General features: G+C 40.9%; 2 protein-coding genes across 3 annotated transcripts; both read left to right on the top strand.

Moving 5' to 3' along the window:
• The first annotated feature begins 510 nt into the window (after window positions 1–510).
• Window positions 511–10503, top strand: LOC128810850 (pancreatic lipase-related protein 2-like). Its single transcript, XM_053983989.1, has 12 exons — window positions 511–550; window positions 1372–1526; window positions 2526–2651; window positions 4147–4281; window positions 5986–6094; window positions 6674–6790; window positions 6871–6993; window positions 7957–8075; window positions 8780–8909; window positions 9092–9203; window positions 9700–9867; window positions 10364–10503. Exons 1-12 carry the CDS (start codon window positions 511–513, stop codon window positions 10425–10427), a joined length of 1398 nt encoding a protein of 465 aa, XP_053839964.1. The 3' UTR covers window positions 10428–10503.
• A 3087-nt stretch (window positions 10504–13590) lies between these two features.
• On the top strand, window positions 13591–24585 carry LOC128810701 (pancreatic triacylglycerol lipase-like). 2 transcript variants are annotated; one of them, XM_053983776.1, is made up of 12 exons: window positions 13591–13639; window positions 14407–14561; window positions 15002–15127; window positions 17089–17223; window positions 18243–18351; window positions 19426–19545; window positions 19798–19917; window positions 21344–21462; window positions 21591–21720; window positions 22698–22809; window positions 23141–23308; window positions 24498–24585. In XM_053983776.1, exons 1-12 carry the CDS (start codon window positions 13591–13593, stop codon window positions 24559–24561), a joined length of 1407 nt encoding a protein of 468 aa, XP_053839751.1. In that variant the 3' UTR covers window positions 24562–24585. The 2 variants fall into 2 exon arrangements, with proteins under 2 accessions (XP_053839751.1, XP_053839750.1); XM_053983775.1 differs by having other exon boundaries at window positions 14407–14570; window positions 15005–15127.
• Window positions 24586–25442: the final 857 nt, after the last annotated feature.

The raw sequence follows: 25442 nt of genomic DNA, 5'->3' as shown, positions 1-25442 counted from the left end.
AGAGGGGAGGAGGTGAAACTAATGGAAGTCCTGCCACGGAAAAGACCAGCAAAGAAAGTGTAGAGGAAAAGAATATGATCAAAGCTTTTCTTGCAGTGAGGGGCTCTCACCTCTCCCACCAAAGCTGGAAAAAACATCAGGATCCTGTGATCTGATTGACTCCAGCAGCAGCCTGCATGCAGTATTGTCTGTGCAAGAAATGCAGTGAACAGCAAATCTGAGTGGTGGGGAAGGATCCCTTCCCACATCCTGCTGGGAGCACTCCCCCTCAAGCAGCCCAGGATGCTGCTGGCTGTGGGGCACATTTTTTATGGTCAGTTGGTGTCTGCCAGGACCCTCAGGCCTCTTTCTGGCTGATGGGTCCCCTCTGTGGGCAGACCAATGTGTGAGGTTATTCCTCTTCAGGTGAAGGTCTCTGCATTTCTCTTTGTATTACACTCTTTTAAAAAGGACAAAACACTCAAAATAAACTGCTTAACCTGTGTATTCAATTTGCTTTAGGTGGTTGGAATGTGGATTGTTGCGTTTTATCTCCTTGGCAGAGTAGCAGGTGAGAAATTGTATCTTTAAATACTGCCACTAGAAAGTGAATTCAGATGAAGTGGCACATAGCAGATGATGACTGTTATTTTCCTTTACATTGAAATTGTAGTATGATTTGTGGGTCATTGTAGGGCAATGTCTGTTACAGCACATGGAACTAATGCTAAAAAGCTCTGCTGTGTTTAAAATTTATTTTAAGAGTGCAAGAGGCATAACTTTCTGCTGAAAAACCACAGAGAAATTCAGAGTTGCATGTCCTACTTTTATCAAGGCAATGCAAGATCTGTCTTTACATTGCTGTTCTGTACAAAGAACTGACCAGCAACAGGATGTTCAGCACACCAATGCTAAAACATAAAAGTTGAGTGTAAGTGAGCACAAGACCCACTTGATCTAGAAAAAACTACTAAATTGAAGGAAATATTCACATCATTCTTTGTACAAGGTTACCTTCATTCCCATGACAGAGACACAATGCTTTGGAGTAGAAGGTGTGCAGGAGCAATTCTAACAAGCATTTCTTACTAGGCTGTTTTTTAAAAAGGAACTGAACTAATCCTTTACAAGCCTAGAGAGTGGTGTCAAAACACTCTGTGGGTCTTTACTTGGTTTATTTAGCTCTGTTTGTGTTTCCACTTGAGACAATAGACACAAAGGACACATAAATGACCTTTAAAAATTCATTTCAATCAATCATGAAATTAATCCAAAAATTCAAAATCAGCAATAAAATTAAATCCTTAGTTTTTTGCTCTTCAAACTGTAGTCTCAAATACATCATCAAGCAAGAGAATCATTCATATAAACAAGTTGTTTCTTCTGCTCTAGGTAAAGAAGTTTGCTACCCCAGGCTTGGCTGTTTTACAGATGACCCACCCTGGTCTGGGGTACCAGGGAGGCTTCTGACAGGTTTGCCTGATTCTCCAGAAGAGATGAACATCACCTTCTCTCTCTACACCAGAGAAACAGGAAATAACTCACAGGTGATATTTATTTTTAACATCAAAAGCTGACTGCACCTAAAAATGTTTTTTAACTTGTTACAAAGTCTGTGTCAGTCACCATAGGCAAACAAGTCAGAATCAGAAGTTAGTTTGAAGATACACTAATGAATACACTTTGGGGTAAAACACAAAAAAAATGTTTTGAATGAACTGTAGGGCACAAGAAGTTTCCTGGTATTTTCCTGAAAGTTTAGGATATAGGTTATGGCAGATTACCTTTTGCATGTATTTAAGTCTCTGAGGATGGTTGAAGCAGATAGGATACACTCAGCAGCAGGTTGCTCAGCACTTCTGTTGCTGATAAAATAAATCAAAATACAGCTTCCATTACTTCTCATTAAACTTCAGCATATCTATGATCTAGGACACAGCCCTTCCACACCCAAACTCCCTGAGCTCACATCACAGCCCTTGCATTTGTCTGAAAACAATACAGGCAGATAACATTCTCAAGGAAAAATAGATAATTAAGTAGCTTGCAGCAATGTGTGAAGATCAGCTTCACCTTGCTGCATGCAGCCCTTGCATGAAGTTCTTCCAGCCTTTCTGGAGTGGCTAATGAGAAAAACAGGCTGCAGCTTGGAAGCAGAGCAGCACACTGAAGCCAAAGGTCAGGTCAGAAAAAGGACAAGCTGGAGCAGGAATTGTGGAGCTGGTGGGATGCTCCCTGGAGAAACTCATCACCTCAGGCCAAGAGACACTCTGTGACCATGTGGCACTTGTAGTTGCTTCATATTCTGCTAAAGGGGGTCCTTCATGCAGAAAAGATGGGAGCAGCAAAAACCACAAGGACACAATTTCTGTGGAAACGTAGTAGAACTTAGAAAGATGAGATTTTTGGTCCCTGAGTTCCAAAAACCACAGACTTTGTCCTGTCAAAGTAGAGCCCTTTCAGTCCTGAGGGTATGGCCTAGCTGACTTCTTTAAATGTTCAAAAGTAGGAACAGATAAAACCTTTTATTTTTTTCTAACCTATAGGTGATCTCGGCGATAAACTCCTCGACCATCCAGAAGTCACATTTTTCCTCACACAGGAAAACCTCTTTCATCATTCATGGATTTGGCAGCACTGGAAAAACAGGCTGGGTGGTAGAAATGTGCTTGGTATGAGACAATATCCTTTGGTCCCAACAGCTCTCTTGGTGTCCTCTAGGCATTAATGTCCAATGACATAATGTCCAATGAATTTTACAGTTCATTAGGCAGTAGAAGATACAAACCAAGAATTAAATTTCACACACACCAGTGTTCCCACTCGGGAAGATCCAGCATATCAAGGTCCCTTGGTCCTCTCTGACACCGTTTTCCTCTAGAGTTCCATTCACAAACCCTGCAGATCAGATCAAGGCAATAACTGAACAGAGCTGTCCCCAGCCTCTACAGCCATGTGCAGACATGGGATTAGACACCAGTTCACAGCTGTTCCCAGTAGCAGAAACTGAGCCTTCCTTCAGTCCAAGGGCCCTCCTGACTTGTAAAGCTCAAGTTTCAGTCTATAAATACTCCCCTGCTTCACCACTATTTCATTCTTAGAGAAAAACAAAAACCAACCCAAACAACAAAACCCAAACAAACAAACATAAGAACACCACAAAATTTTTGCTTTTTGTTTGATTACAGAGTCCAGTGGAAACAACATTTCAAATATGAAATGTGGAAGCTCCCACAAAATCAGCGGAGTGTACCTTGGCTCTGGCAGACAAGCAAGATCTGCTCTGCTTGCTGCTGCTTCTGTGCTGGCAGGGAAAAGGCCAAGCTGGGAGAAGACACCATTGGTTACTAAGTCACAAATTGGCAGCACTATTTCTGTTCACAAATCTATGAACACTTTTAATCCGAAATACTAAATTTCCTTTTTCTCTTTTTTTTCAATTGAAAAGAAACAGCAATTCTTTCTGGCATTCTACACTACAAACTTATGGTCCCCACAGGAGAGGAGTCCAGGATGCATTGTTTCACTTCTGTTTTCCTTGCCACTCACCTTTAGCTGTTTTTCATGGATTAATTTTTGTTACCACTCCTTGTTCTATCTCAAACCTTAAGTGAGCCTTATTCACAGAAAACTGTAACTGCAGACTAACACATGAATCTTCCACGGGAAAAAAATCACTATCTCTTCAGTACCAAAGTGACCAATGCTTTCTTTGCTGAAATAGAACCTTTCTTCTCTCTTCCAAATTTTTTTAAGTCTGACACGACTTTCACAGTTTTAAACCCAGTTGGTAAATAAGACAGTATACTTCTTACACTATTCAGTTAAACTACCAACATCCCTCAAAGAAAGTCACAATACTGTACATAGAATTTACTGTGCAGTTGTCTGGCATTTCAGAAGCATTTCAAATATAGTAATTGTGTACAAAGTAAAATATTTTAATTACAGTTTTCATAATTGATATTTTTTTGAGGAATGGCTTGTTACATTCTGTCTTGTAAGAAGACGTGTTTCAGTGGTACAGGCTACAGTGAAGAGTCTCATTTAATAAAGAATGAGAAACTTCATTATTATGTTGCATTTTAATTCCTTATTCCAGTTTAAGTTGAACCTCTGATTGTTATTTTGTTTCTTTAAATTTTGCTTTGTGTGTTCCCACATCAGCTGTTACTGGAAGTGGAAAACATCAACTGCATTGCTATGGATTGGAAAGAGGGAGCAAAAGGCACCTACGTCAGTGCAGTGAACAACATCCGCGTGCTGGGGGCTGAGATTGCTTATTTCATAACAGCTCTGCAGGTAAAAGACCCTGCTTTACCACCTGCAATTCCTCTCTGCACGTGGTGGGGTGATGAAACTGCTGCTTTGGGTTTGAACCTTGTCCAATACTGTCAGGCAGGGCTGTACAGTTGAGATCCAGCTAATTATACTAATTATCTGCCCTGTGAGGATTTCTCACAGCCTCAAAGGACACAAATGAAGCTGAGACTGAGGAGATGTGCCTATTAATTAGAGACAGTAGGTGGCAACATCTCCATATGATGTTACAGGCAAGCCAGAATTCCTTGGAAATCAGGCGAGTTCAGTGCTCACCAGAGTTTCCCAGAATTATATACCCATGCCAGAAATGCATTAATATCTCAGCCTAGCACCACTAAAACGAGCAGTAGCTGCCTTACTTGGTAACTGCATGTTTGCTGCCTACAGGCACCATAAACTGTGCAGTTTCCTCCTGGCTGTGAGCCTCCTGTTCCCAAAGGCAGGGGTTCACTTTTACACACAGAGTGCAGAACTGCTCACTTGCAAGGTTTGTGCAGCAGCATTTCCCACTGATTCAGAAAGACTCAGGGGTACTTGGAGCAGCTGAAAATCAGAGTTTTGCCTGGCACTGGACTTGATCCTGGCCAGGAGCTGTTCATCTTAAAGTTCAGCAAGAGGAAGTTCAGAGCCCAAGTGAAAAGTGCCAGCCTTGCAAGAACCTGAGGCTCAAAGAAGACATCACCAAAATCTACTGCTCCTTCCCAGGAAAATCATGTGTAGCCTCACACATTTGGCTCCTGGATCCTTATCCTCTATGTATAAATATCACGTCATTTGAAGATGTGTTCAGTTTCTTATTTACTGTCTCTGTTACTGCATCATGTGCAGTCTAGGGCACCCTTTCCTCCCTTACAAAAATGCATAAATGATGCTTAGACTTCCTTGTCTTTTTCCTAGTTCAAAAATTTCTGGACTTCCATTGTCAGAAAGGTTCAGCTGCATTGTAAATGGAAGCACTGCAGTAAAATGTTTTCAGAGGAATCTGCTATCTAATAATAAAGGCAGACAGGCCCATTCTCCAGATCTGCTTTAATTTTGGTACACACATTACAAAACTTAACTTTAAAAACTCAAGCAATTAACAACTTTGTTGGTTTTGGTTGCTACAAAACTCAATGAATATGTCCCCTTTGTCTCTCTTTCCACCTTCAATGCAAGTGTAATATTTCAGCAGTGCAGGGCTTGTACAGGTGAGACCTGGCTAAGAGGAGAATGGATGTCACCCCACCTGAGCCTGGCAGTGAAAACCTTATTCATTATATGATCACATATTCTAAATAGATATGGAGAATAGATATGTGACAAAAAAAGGGCTGCAAAGTAGAAAAAATAAAGAAAAAAGTAAGATCAATTTTATGGAAGATGACATTAGGCATTGATCCAAATGGGAAAGATGGTCTGTATTTTGTCACACAGGATAATGGAATACAGCAAGCATATGCCAACACTACAACAGTGAACCCTTCATCACTATGCATGTAAAATTCCAGATGGGATCATTTTTCTGTCAATTCTTAGTGTAATTTAGGCAGCAATTAACTCAAGGAACTCCCCCTCTGTTTGCTATGCAGAAAGTCAGCCTAGATGTTCCCAGAGGCCCATAATGTCAGACCTTCTCTTTGCTTGTTATTCAAAGCCTGTGTTCTTATCTCCTACCACCACCACCACCACTTTAATGATCAGAAAATGTTCGGGTACTCCCCTTACGAAATCCATTTAATTGGCCACAGCCTGGGAGCACACGCTGCAGGAGAAGTGGGAAGAAGGATCCGAGGCATCCGACGGATAACAGGTAATGGATAACTCAGCTCACCAAGATGCAGAGCTAGCAGCATGTGTTTAAAGGAAAAAAACTTGCAACACAGTGGTCTGTAGACTGGAATTAAATTACTGGCAGTGCTGGAGATACCTTTCATGAGAGCAGGCAAAATTTTATGCTTCTCAGAAACAGGGTCATTATTACATCTTTTCTGTTTAGGTAAAGTACTCTTCAGTGGAAGGACAAGTATAGCTAACATGTTTGTAGCATTACTATCATTCCCTGGGTTACAACAAGCCAAAGACAAAGCAACAAGAACCTTTAGTGTTCCCTATTTACAGCTTTAGAGTCCAGTAATAAGTCCATGGGCAGTAAATGTCTCCTTCCAATCAATGGAAAAAATATTTTACTTCTCTTGGAATAAGTTTTCAGAAAGGTTCACAAAACCATACTATTTGCATATTTTTTTAATAGTTTAGCTTGGAATTCACATCATTATTGGGCTTGCCTTTTGCAAAACTAAACATCTGATTTCATGAGTTGGCAAAAGATATATTAACGTGTGCAACACTTCTCTCTCTCCCTCAACCACTAATTGTGGGGTTTTTTTAGGTTTAGACCCTGCTGGTCCCTATTTTGAAGGTACTCCTCCCATGGTGAGACTGGATCCTACAGATGCAAACTTTGTTGATATTATCCACAGCAATGCTGCTCACTTTCCTGCAGCAGGTAAGTGCTCCTGTGCCAGCAGGCACCTGCAGGGATGGGCATGGCACCAAGAAACTGACACCTTCCTGTGCATGTCTCAGGGTTTGGAATGTATAACACCACTGGGCACCTGGACTTCTACCCAAATGGAGGAACTGTGATGCCTGGATGCACTGATTTAATTCCAGAGATGAAACAAAGTGATTTTGAAGCCATTATTGCAGGTAAACATACAATTGCAACACAGTTACTATTTTATTTTTGTTCAGTTCTGAAACACGAATGGCAAAAATTGCCCACTGTTTGGGAGAAAACAGGAAAACAAAATTGTTATTTGCCTGTTTACTCCTAAGTTAAAAGGGAAGTAAGAAACAACAAAGGCTGGAACAGAACAGTGCTCCACAGAGAACTCTGCAGGGAAAGGAGGTGTCACACATGCCTAAGCTTTGCTTCTGTAATTTGAAATCAGCTGCAAACCCCAAAAAGGCTGGAAGCAGGGGTCTGCAGGTCCAACAACCCCAGCAGGAGACTTTCCAGGGTGAGAAAGGCCAAATCAGCAGCATGACAGCACCACCTCTGGTTTCTTGCAGATGCTGTAAAGGACATCCAACACTTCTAAGGCATGAATTAGGTAAAAGCACTGAGGTTTCCAGGGACTGTACATGCCTCACCTCTGAACTTGAGACTTCTCTGTTTTCAGAGAATTTGGACAGTTTGGTGGGTTCTCCATGCTCTGTTAAGGCCTTAAAACTGGAACAAATGTTATCTTGCTATGATATCTCATATATATATATATATATATATATATATATATATATATATATATATATATATATATATATATATGTGTGTGTGTGTATATATGTATGTATGTATGTATATGTATATATGTGTGTATATATGTATATATGCCTGTCTTCTTAAAGGGACTATTACATCATAGCAAACCAATGCATCTCACTTGAAATCTTAGGGTAATGATGCACCATTCTCCAGACAAAACACAAAAAGCCAGCAATTTCTTGTGCAACTAGAAATTCAGACCAAAAAAGAAATTATCACAGGCCCATGCTGCTGTTCTGTTGTGTGCCTGAACTGTTTCCATGGTGAGACAAGTGCAACTCTTGCAGAGGGTAATGGGAGGTTGTTTTATCAAGGCTCATAAACTTTAAACCTTTTTCCAACAGATGCTACACTCTTTGGGGGGTGCCACCACTCACGCAGCCACGAGTTTTATTTTGCAAGTATCCTCTACCCCAGTGGCTACCTTGCATATCCCTGTGACTCATATGAAGACTTTAAGCAAGTAAGTATTTCAGCCCAGGAAGGGGGGAGGTGTAAAGCAAATATTCCAGGTCTCTGGAGCAAACAGCACTTAGATGCTGGTGGCTGGGGTCCCATGGTGTGGCTGGGTAGGAGGAAGCACAGCACACAGCAGTTCCACTATTCCACTCTGGAAAAGGAATCCTGAAGCATAAATGGTGTCACCAAAATACTGGGGACAAAAATGAAAGCTCGTGGAATTCTCGCCCCAAACCTTTACGCAAAGGGAATGTAAGTTAGGTAGATGCATCCTACTAATTCCTACATTTAGAGCCTCCAGAATCCTTGGCTGCTCTCTAATTTACATTGGACACTGATTGGAGCACCTAAATACACTTCTGAACGATGCTCCTTTCATTTTCCCCCATTTGTGAATGCAGGTAAGTTCCCCTTGACCAGGAGGGTAAAACTGGCCTATACTTTGCACTAGAATCTAACTGAAAAATATTTGAGCTAACAAGTTTCAGGCTATTACCATACACAGGCATCAGACCTGCTCATTCTGCACTCTCTTGGGTGCAGGAGCCATTATCTAAAACAACTTTGTCAGGTTGTGATGTTGAGTTATGAAGACACACAGTACTGCCACAGCTTTGCAAGATCAGAACAGCATCTGGAGCCTTCATTTCATAAGGGCTAGCATGAAAAACAATATTCCTCATTAACTAATGATCTTATTTTCCCTAGGGACTCTGTTTCCCATGTCCACAGGAGGGATGTCCAATGATGGGGCACTATGCTGACAGATTCCCAGAAAAATTGAAGAGGGTAGACCAAAAGTATTTTTTAAATACTGCAGCAGATGAGCCTTTCGCTAGTAAGTGGAGAAGGTTTGTTACAAGTTTGAAAAGTGCCATGATGTGATTTACAGCCCTGCACCTGTGCTGCTTCTATAAATAACTGCTAATAGTCTGACAGAAAATGCTACATTACTTGTGCAATGTAGCATTCAAGCTCACCAATGATAGTCTGGATTTATTTTTGGTTTTATTTACGCAGCTTGGAGACAAAAAGTGTTTATCAAATTGTCTGGTGTAAAGAAAACAAGGGGAGACATAAACCTGGTTTACCACGACAGACAGGGGAACTCAAAAGAATATGAAGTTGCCAGGTAAGTTAAATTAATATTTTTCTACAATATTTAATGCTGCTAGCATTAATCTACATGCTTTTCACACATTTAAGCAGTGTTAACACTCATCCTGCATTGCAAATATTCTGCTTCACATTCAGATAGGAAAGAAGTTATTACTTAAGTAAGAGCCATGAGGGCAGATGAATGGTTGTAAAAAGGAAATGGAAGGCATCTCCATTTCCATGAGTTCTGTGTCTCTGAATTCCAGGTGAGTGATCCCTGCAAACTCAGCACACAAGGGCTCTGGGGCAGCCCCAGCCTCACTCTTGTCAACTCCCCATGGCCACATTTAAAGTGTTCAGTACTGGTTTTCATCCTCTCCTCGTTCAGAGCCCTAGTCCAGTGCCCTGTACTCTTACAAAGAGCACCAAAAATGCAAATTTCTGCTGTAAAAAAAGGGAAAACGTGAAAATATGTGGAGTATGTGATTTATTTCGGTGATTAGTGATGCCATTTTTCCTTCTATTTGCAGTGGAGACCTCTCTCAAGATGATGTTTACACACAGTATCTTGATGTTGAAATCAACCCCAAAAACACTACAAAAATTGAATTTCTCTGGAATAAAGCCGTATTCTCTCTGCTCTGGGCAAGACTGGGAGCAGAAACAGTCAATATAATACAAGGAGCAGATGGACATAGGTAAGTGTTTCCCATTTAGAGGTCAGAAGGCAAGAGAAAAAATCCTGAGAGAAAAGATGGAGAAATGGTCTTAAATTTGACACGTGGTTTGTAATCAACAATGTGAATTTCAATAAGGAAAAACACAAGGCATTGCACTTGGGACAGAAAAAAATCAGAAAAATCAGATGTTTGACTGTGCACCAGGGAATAACTGTCTGGAAAAGAATATAGCAATGAATAATTTGAAATGTTTAGCTTTTCCACAGCAAAACAATTACAAACCAAGATAAAGGATATTAAACCTCAAATTTTACAGCTGGTCCCCAAAAGAAGGAAATTCACCTTGTTACTGTTAATAGTAGATGTTAATAATCTTTGCAGCAGGCTTTTAGGAAGCCTTCGGTGGGATTATGGGTTGGACTAACAACCCTCAATGTGACATCTGACACCCTTTCATTTTTTTGGGGGGCAAAATGAGATAAATCTTGATTCAAGCATTTTTTTTTCTTCCCAGGTCAACTTTTTGTGGCCATGGAACTGTGGCATATGGAGAGCCTCAGTTACTTACACCTTGCTAGATGTCCCCAAGGTCTGTAAACGGCAGCTGAGTAAACCCTCAGTCATGTGCATGGAAATCTTGGCACAAAACACAATTAAAGCAAATTAAAAAAAAAAAAAGTTGCATTTGTTTTTTTTTTTTTTTAGTTCTTTGCAAACACACGTCAATGTTTCTCATGTTTGAGCCACATTTGTGCTTGTAACTATGGAGCCACCAGAAATCACAGATGCTAAAATCCATTTAAAACTCTGCACAGTCTCACTCTACCTGTCCCTCAAGGCAAGAACTGAGTCCCACCACACTGACAGATAAATCTGGGATATTATCAAACACTCTCAAGGCAACACGTGTCCTCAGAACACCGCTGCAGGTCTGAAACGCCTCCTTTCTGCAGCCTGTTCAGAGTTTTCCAGCCCCTCACAGGAGCATTGCCCTCAGGAGACACTCTGGGAGAGGCAGGAGCAGCACAAGGCAGGTGATTCCTGCAGCAGCTGAGCCAGCCCTTTGTACCTGCACCTGCCTGGAAAAGGCAGACAAGGCAAACCTCAAGTGCTCCCCACTTTGGAAGGAGCTAAACACTGAATCCCAGCTCCTGGATGCTGTTTTATTTCAAACACAAACATTTGCAGTGGCCACTGAGAGTCCCGAAGAGAAACTCTGAGTAACCAGGTTTGCAAAACCTGGGACTGACCATTTCACATTTAACATGACCATTACTGCTCTGCAAAGCACGGCATGAGCGAGCCTCCTGCAGCTGTAAGAGACCAAGGCAGTGGATTTTCCAAGTATAAAACCCAAACTTTGAGCTAATGAAGAGGAAGAAAGAGTTAATAATTTATTTACTCCCATTTCTCCATATTTGTTAAATGACGTACAAGCACTTGGGCAGATAAAGTTCTAAGAAATAGGGGTAGAAATACTATGAGAACACATTTATGAGTATAGACATCTGAATGATTTTTTTTTTTTAAGAAAAATCCCAGCCCTGTTGCATCCTTGATTAAACACAAGTGTAAAAAAACTAAAAGCATAATTAAATACAAGTCTGAGGTTCAGCCAGAGAGACCTGCAGTTCTGAGTCCTGCAAGTCTCCTGGGGAACTGACAAGGGAATGTCAAGGAAAACATGAACAATGCTGGGAAGCTCCACAGTGTCCCAAGAGAGAGCCACAGCATCCTGAACACCAGAAATCCAGTCCTCTCCTCTGCCTGCTTCCTATTCTACACTACACCTTCTTCAGGACTGGAGAAACATAGTTTTGCCTTAATTTATCACTTTTTTTTCTTTTTTAATCAAAACCCATCCTTCTTCCAAATCCCCAAGTGTGGGGCCACAAGGACCAGAGCATCTCCTCCAGGCACAGAGCAGCCTGCATGGTTCTGAGGGACTGCATCCCAGCCCTGCCCAGCCTTCCCAAAGGAGAAGCAAGCAGCTGAAATCCACCTGACCATGGCATAAGGAATTGCACATTTATTCTGTCTGACCTGTATTATTACAGTATTGAATAAGAGAAGCAGACTAATGGATAAAATCCTAACTCAAATAATTTCCAGCTCTTAACTTAAGACAAGACACCAAACACTGTTCCCCCCTCATTCTGAACAAGTGTTAAATCTTGTCAGTGCACTGGGGCATGTTCTGATTCCACTGATCCAAACCTATTTACAAACCAAAATCCCACTTCAACTAAAGACAGGAGCACTGAGCTCTAAATCAGTATCAAAGGTGGTATCTTAATAAAAATAAAATGTAGCTGTTTAAAGAAATAAACTCCATTATCACTGATGACAGCAGTGGAACACCTGGTATCCATTTGGTCATTCCCAGAGGTGGAGATCAGGGAATATAAACTCTGCAAAGATATAAGGCCATAAAGCATAGCCAAGCTGACAAAACTCTCTAAGTGGAGTCAGCTCAGGTCTCATTTCTTCTTGAGTTCACTTAGAGCCTTCTCCTAGAGACAAACAGGTTCAAGGGGTTGCCAGACCTAGTCTTGTTCATTTGCTTTTCACCTTTTAGTTGATGTTTCTACCAGAACAATCTACAGAGCTTTGTAGCATTCCAGCCATACCCCAATATCTGGGGGAATTTTGTATGCTATTTGTATATATTTCCAGTGTGTTTGCTCTCAGTTCATCACTCAGGACTTCTCTCAAAGTTTGTGTTCCATGGGTAGTATAGAAAGGATCCCAAGGGTTACACAGCTGTCCTTCTACACCTACTTAATTCAGCAAGGAAATTAAAGGGATGCCAGGCGAAGGTCAGACTCTTTCACTATGAAAAGAATATACCAAGCCCACTAAGAGTTTTCCAAAAGGGATAAGCCTTCATCAAAAGACACAGAAAACACAGGAGCATTTCACATCTGAAGTCACTTGATACAGGGCAAGGAATGGGACTTAAAAATTATGTGGTTCTCTACTAACTCCCCCAGTAGATCTCCTACACCCCAACTATACAACACCAAAAATAAAAGCCTTCACAGCCAAGACACACAGATCCATATAATTCTCTTCCATGGGTCACTCCTGATGAGTTGCTGCCTGGGAATTACCAGCCTCTGAAGCTCCTATCATAATGTGGGATTCAGCTCACTGTTCAAGAAATCTATATCCATGGATTTTGGAGCTATCAGAGAAACCAACCATTTAAGTTGTTTTCCAGCTTATCTATAAACTATGACTTGAAACAAATATTCCTATCTTTCTAGGAAACTTTCCAAGGATAAAGCAGGCTATAAAAGTACATGCAAAGGTCACACATTAATGCCAGGAGCTTCAAGGCTGCATCGTAAGTAGTTCATGTCTGGGGTTTTTTCCTTGTACCTTGTCAGATTTGTGGCTTCTCACAGCACAGGAGTGTGAAGGGGAATGGCAGCTCATGTTCTCTGGTCCTCATGCTAATTTTAAAGTAGCTCCTGTACATCTGATTAGAAGGCAAAAAAATCAGCCTGGATTTAAGCTATGCTTTTGTATATTTATGGCCCCCCCTTGCTCTCTCGTGGAGCAAGCAAACACAAAGCTGACTCACACCTGTCTGGCACACACAGCAGTCAGGGACACATCCTGCAGGAACAACAGGCCCTCTGCTCACCTTGAGAAAATTCAGCACTAGGGGGCTGAGTCTGCTTGCTAAATGAGAGGGTTAGCAAATCCTAGCTGCTTCTTTTTCTGCTGTTCCAGATGCTTGGAATTTGGATTCTTGCCCTGTTTCTGCTCAGTGCAGCAGAAGGTAAGCATATGGGGTTAGTGTCTGTATTGCCTTTCTATGCTGCTGTATTTTCCACCTATTTTCTAGGTGTTATTCTACATCCCGGTGCCTTAAAACTTACTGATTGAGGTTAATGTGGTTCACTTTTCCATACAGGAATGGTGAGATGAGAGTGTGCGTGTTGTCTTTCTTCTCCACTCTGGGAATTCTGCCCTAGGAATGAGCAAGAAAAGCTGATGTTTCCTATCTCAGAACAAAGCTACTGCTCTACTAAACATAGGGAATTGTTTCTTGCACTCTTAGTAATGATGGAAATGGAAGAAAAACCAGGGCAGGGTGGGGAGGTAGTCTAATGAGGGCATAGCTTTGTATTCAGCAGAAGACACTGGCTTGTGTAGTATAAGACTTCCCATGTGCAATCAGCTGTTCAGCACAGTCTCAATTTATTGCTGATTAACTGCAATATTTTGGCTTGGCATTAAGAGAAACTCATCAGCTGTCTCTGCCTTGGGCAAAGCAACAGCTGGGGGAGGGTAGCCAAGGATACCACAGAGGAACTCCTCTGAAGATTTTGTTGATGAGCAATAGGGTGGTTTCTCTCCTTGGGGCAAACTGCAGCCTCTCAAGATCTAGGAAAAGGCAACTGCTGGTCTTGGCTTTCTGTAAACTGTGGGATCTTCCAGGATAAGAAAAAAAAAACCCCAGAGAAGCCATGCTATGAGTTCTGACTGCTCCATTTCTCTGCTCATTCACATTTTTTTTTTTTTTTTTTGGTCCTCATGCTACAGGCAGAGAAGTTTGCTTTGAAAGGCTTGGGTGCTTCACAGATGATATGCCATGGTCTGGGACTATGGAAAGGCCAGTCTACAAATTACCCTGGAAACCAGAGAGTGTAAACACTCAGTTCCTCCTGTACACTAGAGAGAACACTGATAACTTTCAAGTAAGAACTGTCATGGTTTAAACATTAGTGAATCCCATGCAAAACTTGTAAATAAACACAGACTCCAGCTGTTTTCCAGAAAAGTGTTAAAAATGGCCAAACTTTCGCTTTATTCAAAAGACCACCTCTTCCAGCTCCTTGGCAGGGTCCCCACTGAGAACTACTGGGAAACTGAGCATTTTGGGGTAATCATTTTCCACAGATAAAATCAAAGCACACTGAAGTGTTGTCTGCTCTAAGATGGGTGTCAAAGCTTGCTTCAAATGGAGATACACTGAACCTTCATGTGAATTCTTGCAGATGAGTTCAACATTGCAAAATTTTTAAACATCTGTACAGATAAGCACAGTTCAGGTCTTTGCAATTTTGCAAGCTTATTTACAGAAAGCAGATTTAAAGGTTTATTAAGTTCTTATCTATGCTAATTTAATTATTTTTAGGAGGTGTCTGCTGTTGACAACTCAACAATCAAGGTCTCAAATTTTAATGCAAGCAGGAAGACCAGATTTATTGTACATGGATTTGTAGACAATGGAGAAGAAAACTGGCTGTCAGACATGTGCAAGGTAGGTACCACAGGGGCACCCTTAGTTTGCATTTGTAAACACATTCATATAAATTGTCTGTTTTCTCTATTTCTTACCAATTTTTCTCATGGTATTCATAGTGATAAGAAAGCAAAAAATAGTTCACATTTTCAGATTATTACCACATTGAAGATGTAGCTTTGCACCTTGAGGAAATCATGAGGTAAAATGCATTGAGCTTTTCTCTTTAGTGCAGTGAGTGACAAGAAGATTTGACTCAGTAAATGCCCTTTTTCTTGGTAAAAAGAACACAAACCCTGGAGCAAGACACTGGCTAGGATTGGGGTGATTCCAGAAATAACTGCAGACTCAACTCCTGCATCCTATTTCTCCAGCCAAGAGAAGGTTTCTAGAAGTGGAAGGGCTATCAGGAAGGTTTGAGCTGAGCACGTGGGCTGGCCATTGCCAAAAGCAATAAAGCCATAAAAATGCACATCCAAAGGGGACCTCAAGGGGAGCATCTTGAACAAAGCTTTCAACCTAGGACTTGCTATGAGCACTGAATGTAGTAAAGCACTCTGCTTTATTGATTTTTGTGCTAATTCCACAAATTATTTCCTAATTCTGTCCCTATGCAAAGTGCAATTCCAGCTTGTGTTTTTCTCAAGTCCTCCAAACGTGCTTTTAATTGCAGCTGGAGCTAATGAAAGCCCCTGGTCATGCAGCACAGAGCAAAATACCAGTTGATGGCACTTTGAGGATAAAGTTTTTCAACCATTAACACCACTATAATTTTTTAAAATACCGTATTCCTGTTTTACTTATGAGAACACTATGAGGAACAATGTGAAACTAAAATCAAGGTATTTCACATTTATTGCATCCCCATTGTCTGCTTCTTCTGATGCTAGATCAAAAGAAAAGAACACCAATGGATGATTTTTGGATTTGTCATTTAATAATTTGTTTCAAGTATCAGGAGCAAATTGATGTTTTTACAATTTTCTGTCTTACATTTTGCATTTTAAAATAGAGGTTTGTTTCCTGGAACTTCACAATCAATGAGATAGCTCACAATTTTTTTTCAGCTTGTCCATTTGATCAATTTTCCAGGATGTAGAGGCATGAGATAAATCCTTAAATTCTTCATCTATTACAGTAACATGTGTTTTACCACAATACTCTAGTTTGTATTTAGAAACAAATTGGTCTCAGTGAATCTTTTCAATAAAAAAGTGGAGCAAAGGGGATTGTGAATACATCAATCCTCCTATGTGTATTTGTTACTTGCGTTCCTTCCAATAAAGCAATAATCCTATCTGCATATTGATTTTACCACTTCTAGTATGGTCACAGACACTTTTATTGCTTTTTTTGTCCTTTGCCAGTTGTTGCCATATACTTAAGCTGCTAAAACAAAATATTTTTAGCCAAACAGTCCAGCTCAATGGAGAACAGTAAAGCTTCTGATTCTGTGGCAAAGTCTCTGCCTGCATATACATATTTCCAAATACAGCCATAAATACAAAATGAACACCAACAGTTTGTACACCATCTTATAAAAACATTATCTTTCTTACAAATCTGCATCAGAAAACCACTACTGACTTTTACTATCAAAAATATTCTAATTGAATTTGAGTTAAAGTAGTACTTTTAAATCACTGAAGTGAATAGGTGCATAAGAAGAGCTCTTATTTAGTGTAACATACCAAGTCTGATTGAAAATAAAAATTGAAAATTTCATTATTGATATCATTCTCCTTTCTGTAAAAAATACTGCTCTGGGTATTTGAAATGATTACTGAATTACCTATCACCCTCTTTCAGCATTGTGTGATCACACCAACCCCTCTGAGCACACAGCCATGCTACAGCTTTGGTTTTCAAACCATTCTCATACAAATTCACACAAGATCGAGTAGCTGAGCCACAATGACCAACATGAACTGATCCTACACTGTATTTACCATGGATTTAACATTTGTTTTACAAAACAGAGGATGCTTACTGTGGAAGATGTGAACTGCATCTGTGTGAACTGGATGAGAGGTGCAAGGTGTCAGTACACCCAGGCATCGAACAATGTCCGTGTGGTGGGCGCTGAAATCGCTTATTTCGTAAACGTCCTCATGGTAAGAGCCTGCTGTTTCTAAAGCTATAGTATAATATTGATTTGACAGAAATACAGCTCTGGAACTTTCACAGATGTGGATGTAACCAGCAGGTGATATTGTCCTCTACTCCACGATCAGTTGTGCTGAAAACAAACCACACAATTTTTTTTTTTGAAGGAGAATATTGTGTGATAGCAGTGGGGCCTGCCAACTTAAGGAGAGGAAATTCTACAAGAAATTCTCATAGTACAGCCAAAGAGTTATTCTGTAGATAAATGCAGTGTAAAATTAAATATGCAGAAATAATGGAGATGACAAACTTCTTTCTCATGGAGACAGAACCAATGAGCTCACAACAGAAAACCAGCTGGCAGCACTGGCTGGGGACAGGCAAGACCCACCAGCTGCCCCAGGGAAAGCTGTGGTGGTGCCCAAACCCCCAGGAGGTGCCTCCTTTTGCAGCCAGCTTCACATGGGAAGTGAAGCTTGGTCTGAAGCCTTCTCTTTAACTAATTGCTTTCAACACAATTTCCCATAAAAGAACTATAAATAACTAAAACCAGAGAGTATGCTGGGTCTAGCAGTGCTCTGATCCACCTCTCATTCTCCACGTCTGCTTTGTAGCTACTGAATTCCTGCCCAAAAAGGCTGAAGGCATTTCTCATCTCATGGCCTCCTCCAGCTTTGCGTGGTGCTTATCCCACCAGGTGTAACTAAGAGCTCCTGCCTGGCCTATTCTTGCAAGGCAGACAAGCATTCTGTGACCCTTAATGGCCCTCTGGAAGGATACAGAGCCTCTCAGGACTCTTGACAGAGCTGTCTGGATAACACCAACCTCCAAACCAGGGCAGCAGCTGCATAAGGAGGTTTGGAAAATCTATGTGCTGGACAGAACTAACTGGCAAAGAGACACCAAAATCCTAGAGGAGTTCCTGAGCCAGCAGGCAAATTAAAAGTAGTTTCGCAGCGCCTTTTAATCCTTCCCCGTTGCTGATGCAAAGGGGCACAGCGATGTTTGTTTCTTGCTGTTTTGTCAGGATGAGTACGGCTACTCCCCAGCCGACGTCCACATCATCGGCCACAGCCTGGGAGCGCACGCTGCAGGCGAGGCCGGCCGGAGGCGCCCGGGCATCGGCAGAATCACCGGTCAGTGACCCCGCCACCTCCGCCAGAGCCACCGCACAAAACCCCGCCGCTCACTCCCCCTCTGATTGCATCTGGGGGCTGCAGCGTAGGCAGGGGAAATTGGAATGTTATGCTCCTTTCACACTCTACCCCAAGGAGCAGGGCTGTGCTAAGTATGGGGGAAAGTGTGATAGTTACTTTTCTTGCACGTGTGTTATACAGCAAAGGGATTTCTTTTAAACAGGTTCAGCACTTCCAGAGGGTAAAGCTGTGGGTTTGATCTCCTTATTCATCACGTAGGCAATGCCAAGGGCATTGTGCATTAAGCAGAGTGGCCTTTCATGGATAAAAGACAATTTTGGACATTATTAACAAAACCCTTTTCAGTTGTTATTTTTCCTCGGGGATTTCAGGCTTGGTGAAACTTGGACTAATAGTCCACAAAATTCAGTTTAAAAGCAAACCCAAAATAAGCTGCCCAAGGGCAAGAAGAGATGCAAGTATAAGGCAGCAAAACCTGTGCAATTTGCAAGACTTTACAAGCGCCTGAAATTGCTGCAGCAATTTGGGAAGCAAATTGATTCCATTTTCTGCTAGGTTCAAAAGCAAAGCTCACTGCTTCAAAACTAGATGTTTTTTCCCAAAATCTGACTGGAGCCCGACACCTCCAAGCAGTGGGGGTGCTCTCAGCACAAATTCCTCTGAGTACTCTCAAGCAAGGGACTCTAGAAACCACACAGATGGATCAGTTACTTGGGATGCAGACACAGTAACCTCAGTTTGAGTAATGTTATTAAAGAGAAGTTCAATTAAAAAAAAAAAGAAGTTAATTCCAAGTGTTGGCATTCAGTATTGCTGTAAGCAGATAAAGCAGTAAAATTTAATAGGCTTCCCACAGGTGACTTCCTGGGAGAAAAACCACTTGGTAATAGAGAGCACACATTCTCATTTTTTTAATGCCTATAATACCTAGATATAAGAACCATAGGCAACTGCATTTGTGATATTCACTGTATACAATCAATCAGTGATATCTAAAATGATTCTACACCTACATTTCTTTATTTATACATAACACTACTCTTTTCCTCTCAGGACTGGACCCGGCACAACCTTATTTTCAAGGCACTCCAACTGAAGTCAGACTGGATAAATCTGATGCAGACTTTGTTGACATTATCCACACAGATTCAGCTCCCACAATCCCCAACTTAGGTGAGTACACAGTTCTATTCTACTGATTATTTATTATTTACTGTACTCAATTATTTATGCCCTGTGGCACTTCAGTGTCCTGACTGTTCACCAAGGCTGTTGTGCTGGGGCAGAACAGAACAAATTCACCACTTCAGTCACTAAAACCTCCTGTCCTAAAACACCACGCACAGGCAAACGTGAAGCCAGCAGCTACAGGTATGAGACAGCATTAATTTAAAACGTGTTTACCCCCTGTTTCAAATGCTCCAGGTTTTGGCATGAGCCCAGCTATAGGGCATATTGACTTTTATCCAAACGGAGGAAAGGAGATGCCTGGGTGTGGGAAGAACCCTATTTCACAGATTGTAGACCTCGATGGCATCTGGGAAGGTAAGAGTGTTGTTTGCATTACCAGTTCAGGGGAAGATCTTAAAATGTAGCCACTGATCTTTCTTTAATTCAGGTGTTTTACATCAGCTTTTGGTGTATGCAGCAATGGCAGCTGCAGACTGCAGTGAAGCTGTTAAAATGCTCAAAACACACCACTTTTCCAGAGCTTATTAAAAAATAAACAAGACAAAGGGTTTGCCTCTGGAAAATGTGTTTCCTCTAAAGGATCTAATATCAGAAGCAAAAGTTGCTGGAGCTGTGCCAAACATTTTGAAGGGTCTTTTAACAACACATTGCATTTTGTGTCTAATTGCCCAGCGGCAGCTCTGGTGGAATTGGGCAAAGATGTTCACAGCTACTCTTGGGAGAGTGTCTTTAGCTGAAACACTTCGGAGATAGAGCAATTAATTCGATTCCTTGTTGAGTTACAGATTACAATCAGAGTTGCATTGAAGCGATGTCATTGTGTCTATTTTTAGGCAGCTAAAAAAAGATTGGCACATAGCTGCTCAAATACAACTTTGTTGTTTTACGTGGTTCTAATAAAATCTCTAAGTATCAGAGGATTCCTATGTATCTTTCTAAAATTAAATTGCACATAGGATTTAAAAAATAAATTAAAAACCCCGAAGATTTCTGCTGTGGAGATTTTTCAGCACATTATCTGAGGTCTTTCTTACACTACTGCAAACAACTTAAACTCTGGAAATCCATTATCTGATTTGTGATAGCTAGCCTTTTACTCCAGGTTTTATTCAATGCAGCTGGAGGCATTACTTTTTCATTCTCGCCCCTTTTTTTTTTTTTTTTTTGATAGAGTAAACTTGTTATCAATAATGGGGAATTAAAGCACAAAGAAATAACTGCATAGTACATGGTCTTCTTTTCAACCTGAAGTCAGGAAAATACAGGCAACACAAAGGAAAATAATATATTCATTATTTTAATTTTAAGAGTCTCCCTTTCTTAAGTATCGCCCAAATAATAATAATTTTGTTTTGAAGCCCTCAGCTGGAGCAAATCAGCACTGCCCTAGGAAGTTCACTGTTAAATACTTTTCATTTGGTTTTCCTTTGTTATGGTAATGAAACTCTTGCCTACAAAAGACCTGCTTCAGGCAGCTCTGGTTTCTATTGTTAAACTCGGTCAGATTGCTTGAATAAGTGTTTTTTGAGGGGCAGGGGCTGGGCTGAGCTGCACAGTCGGTCTCCACAAAGCATTTCAAGTTTGCATTTTATACCTGTTGAGCCAGTGACATTCCTTAGGGCGTGAGTGCATCAGAAGCAAGTAAGGTTCCAACCTCACGTTTGATTCTCCAGGAACCGTGAGGAGGCTTTTGAGGAGGGATGATGCATGTCAGTGACGTGGGTTTCTTTCCTTGAGTGGGATGAGAAAAGGAGAACTAACCTGGGGGTATCTTTCCTAGGAACTCGGGACTTTGTGGCTTGCAATCACTTGCGGAGTTACAAGTATTACTCGGACAGTATCATCTACCCTGACGGATTTTTAGGCTATCTTTGTCCTTCATATGATCTTTTTCAAGAAGTAAGTATTTCTCAGAGCTTCAGGAGGGACCCTATTGAAAACATTATTAAAAATAAATCCTTCGACTAATTTTTTTTCCCCTTGTCTGGCTGGATAATGTTATTAATAGATATCTTTGTTTTCACTAGGGAAACTGTTTCCCATGCCCAGAAGAGGGATGCCCAAATATGGGCCACTATGCAGACAAATTCAAGGACAAGGTTAAAAATGCTTTCATGAAATTTTACCTGAATACTGGAGAGGCCAGGGATTTTCCTCGTGAGTTTTGAATGCTTCCATTGCTACATACTCCTCATAAAAAAATTAATCTCCTGTTTAACAGTTAACTTTAGCAGATGAACAGATCTCATCACAGTGCAAAATCTCTTCTGTTCCTCATGCTTTTTCCTCTTTTGCCCCACCACTAATGCCAGTTTGGGGCCCTACATGACAAGAAAGCTTCTCACAAACTCTGGAGTCTAGTGGAGGGTACTGAGATGTTTAGAGGATTGCAAGGTTCAAGGAGAAGGGAGGAGAGACAATGCACGGAAGTTGCAGAAAGTGAACTTCTTATTAAATAGTATGAAAATTACATCACAATGGCAGTGGTTAAATGCAGGAAGAGGGGCCCAGGGAAGCTGGGAAATCTCCATCATTGGAAATGCCAAAACCTCCATTTGACAAAGGCCAAGAACAAGCTGATCACAGCTGGTTTCAGAACTGGACAGACAAGATGAGCTCCTTTACAACCTCAGTTATCCTAAATGCCAGCTCTCACAACACACTGCTTGGTTTGCCCTTGTAAGCACAAATCAGAATCTTCTTGAGCTCCTTTTGCTAGTTGTACTCTAAAAGGAAGTTCCCACCCACAAAAATTATTTTCCTGGAGCTTCAGAATTCTTTTGTGCTGCTTAGATTCTGTATCTGTATTTATTCCTAACACCCCTTTCTTTCCACCTTCACCCTGTATGAAAATCTTTATGGTCAAAATGCTGAGAACTGTATCGTATTTACTACAGTATGGACTAGTTTTCTCTTTTTTCTCTCCCAGAAAGTAACACAAATGTCTTCCATTTCTCATGTTGATCTCATTAGGACATAACAACAGATTTAACTCACTTGTGTTTTGTATTTTCTGCTCTCAACTATACTGTACAGACACAAAAACAACAACAAAAAAAAACCCCTAGAATTTAATACTTTGGGGACTGTTTCTCCCTGGGTACAGTCTAAGTCACTGTATTTCTTCTGTGTAGTTTGGAGGTACAAAGTAACCGTGACCCTCTCTGGAAAGAGCAAAGTAAAAGGATATGTAAACGTTGCCCTGTATGGCACTGGTGGGAACACAAAGCAGTACCGGATCACCAAGTAAGTTAACAAATCAATAGAAAAGAAACTTTTCTTCTAGAGCCCTTAATTTATATTTGTAATTAATAATTCTCTTTAAATTACTCTTATGAAGAGAGAAACAACAAGGCAGCATATCAGGCCCACCTGCCTTTGCTGCCTCTGAAAAACAGTGATTTGGGATGAATTACATCAGAAATCTGGCAATAATGTTGCTGCCATATAATAGGATAAATGTTGTCTCTCTGCTAAATTCCTACCCTCTTGCCACCACAGCAGAGCCTTTGACAAGACTGGTAATGAACTGTAAATGCTGCCATGCCTCACATCCATAAAATGCTGTTTTTCACAGGGGTACCCTCAAACCAGACAACACTTACACAGCCTATATTGATGCAGAAATCAATGTAGGAGAAGTTACTAAGGTTAAATTTCTTTGGAACAACAACTGGATAAACCCAACTCTTCCTAAACTGGGAGCTGCTACTATCACAGTAGAAGCTGGACAAAATAGAACAGAGTAAGTATACCCATTGTGAAAATCTTGAAAGTTACTGGAGAAGATAGGTGACGAAATTATAAGTGGGGTGGAAGCCTTTTCACAAGAAAAGCTATTTAAGTCATTAAAAGCAAAAGATTCTCAAGGAAATCTTTTCATTCCGTCTTTTCAAGACACTGTTCATCCATACTTCTATTCACTACTACTTCAACCCTTTGCCTTAAATAACTGAAAATCTCTCCAGGCTTTAGAAGAACAAACTTTCTGTATAACCCTTTGGATGAGAAAAATTAATGCTGGCTTGGAATGTCAGCATCATTCTTGCCAAACTCCTCCTGTCCACAAAACCAGATTATTTGTGGGTCTGATTCACTGTCAGCTGGAACCAGCCAAGTGTTCCATTGGTATTGGTGACCCCTAAGGTCATGATTGACTAAAAAGGATGGTGATAATAAACCCACTCTTCCAATGAGGAACTCTAACACTTGGAGCCTGCTATACATAAAGCTAAGGGAAAGAGGCTAAAAATTGATTTCTCAAGACTTTGTGAAGTATGGCTTGGATGGTTCAGATTATAGAAGCATGGTTTACTGATTCAGTTTTACTAATTTTCCTGGACTTTTAAACATGAATGCCTTCATTTTCTTATTTTATTTTATCCACATCATGAGTTGGTATCTAGAACAGGAGGTACAGTTTAAATTTTATTTATTCTATTTTCAAATGCACATCACTTAAAATTCCATCACTTAAGACAACATGGGAGGTGGAAACAGTTTAAAGCAAAGTGAAATTATTACAGCCAAGCAGCACTTGAACTCACCTTAAGCAGAGGTCCTGAGGCTGGTTGTAGTTTCCAGTCACCAAAGCATATTGCTGACAAAGTGTATTTCTGTAGATAGGAACTCACCCTTCTACTGACTTGTGACCTTTGCACAAGTAGTTGTGGCCATCTCTATAGAGATGTAGCACAAAATCTGGGGGAAAACCCCAGAATTGTGACACTAAAGTAAGGCGGGCAATGAAGCAGAATGAATACAGTCTATCAATGCTTTCCCCAGCAGTAATATTTCAAATTTAGAAGCTCAAAGTTTGTTCTGCTCAGTTGCCTCAAATGACAAATCAGGTTGTGTTACCATCAAAGTAAATCCACTTGTATAATTTCAACAACTGCTGACACTCAAGGTGCTTTCATTTCCTTTATCCTCAGGTACCGTTTCTGCGGTTCTGAGACCGTGAGGGAGGATGTCCTGCAGACTCTGACTGCTTGCTAACAGCACATTTGGATCCCCAAATCCTTGCTATCAATAAAAGCTACTCATACAGAAAACACTGGAATCTGCAGCTGTAATACTGATGGTGTGTGTTGTTTGGGGTGGCTTTTGCTGGTTTGGGAGGCAGAGGTTATAGACAGAATTTTTAGAGTGGCTTTAGGAGTGAATGTGCCAAAACATGTTGAAGAATTCCCCTGCTTTCAGCCTGTTTCAAAATAATTTCAAGCTAGAGGAAAGGGGGCAGGTAACAGAAACAAATTCATTTCTGTCCCCATGTAATCCTGCCTCATGTCCCTCAGCGTTCTGCTGGACAAGGGGGCTGTGTCTCCTCTGCTGCTAGAGGAAGCTCATCCTCACTGATAAAACCTCACAGAACTGCTGGGGATCTGCTGCTACACATATCTACTGTTCCTGGGGACCTTCTCTCAAGAAGGACCTCATCCAGAACACTCTGTCCTGAAGGACATTAACCCCCCTGCAAGGCTTTAGATTCTGTGTAGTGGTGGAGGTGGAAACCAATTTATTTTGTGTTGGAGCACTACTTTTCTAGTATAGAAAAAAAAAAAAAAACAGTGGTTTTTTTGGGGTTGGATTTGTTTGTTTGTTTGTTTTTTTAATTGAGTGCATTCTGCCAGCTCTCAGAGGATGATGGAAAGGAGATAGGGGATGTAAATAATAGACAAAGAAACATCAGCACTGAAGATTAGCAACCCATGGAGATGCTCTGGGCTGAAGTAAGTTCTTTATATAAAAGCCAAAGTGCTCCTTGCTTTAAAACAACTGAAGAGAATATCCTCCAGCAATTTCAGTCAGAGACATGCAGGCTTGCTTTTATGTTTAAAAACCTTCTAAATTGCATTTCTGCTTCTTGCTCAGATTAA

Source organism: Vidua macroura, chromosome 8, assembly GCF_024509145.1.
Source record: "Vidua macroura isolate BioBank_ID:100142 chromosome 8, ASM2450914v1, whole genome shotgun sequence".
NCBI classification, from domain to species: Eukaryota; Metazoa; Chordata; class Aves; order Passeriformes; family Viduidae; genus Vidua; species Vidua macroura.
Note: the sequence above shows the minus strand (reverse complement) of the source record. Positions and strands in the feature narration are given on the sequence as shown.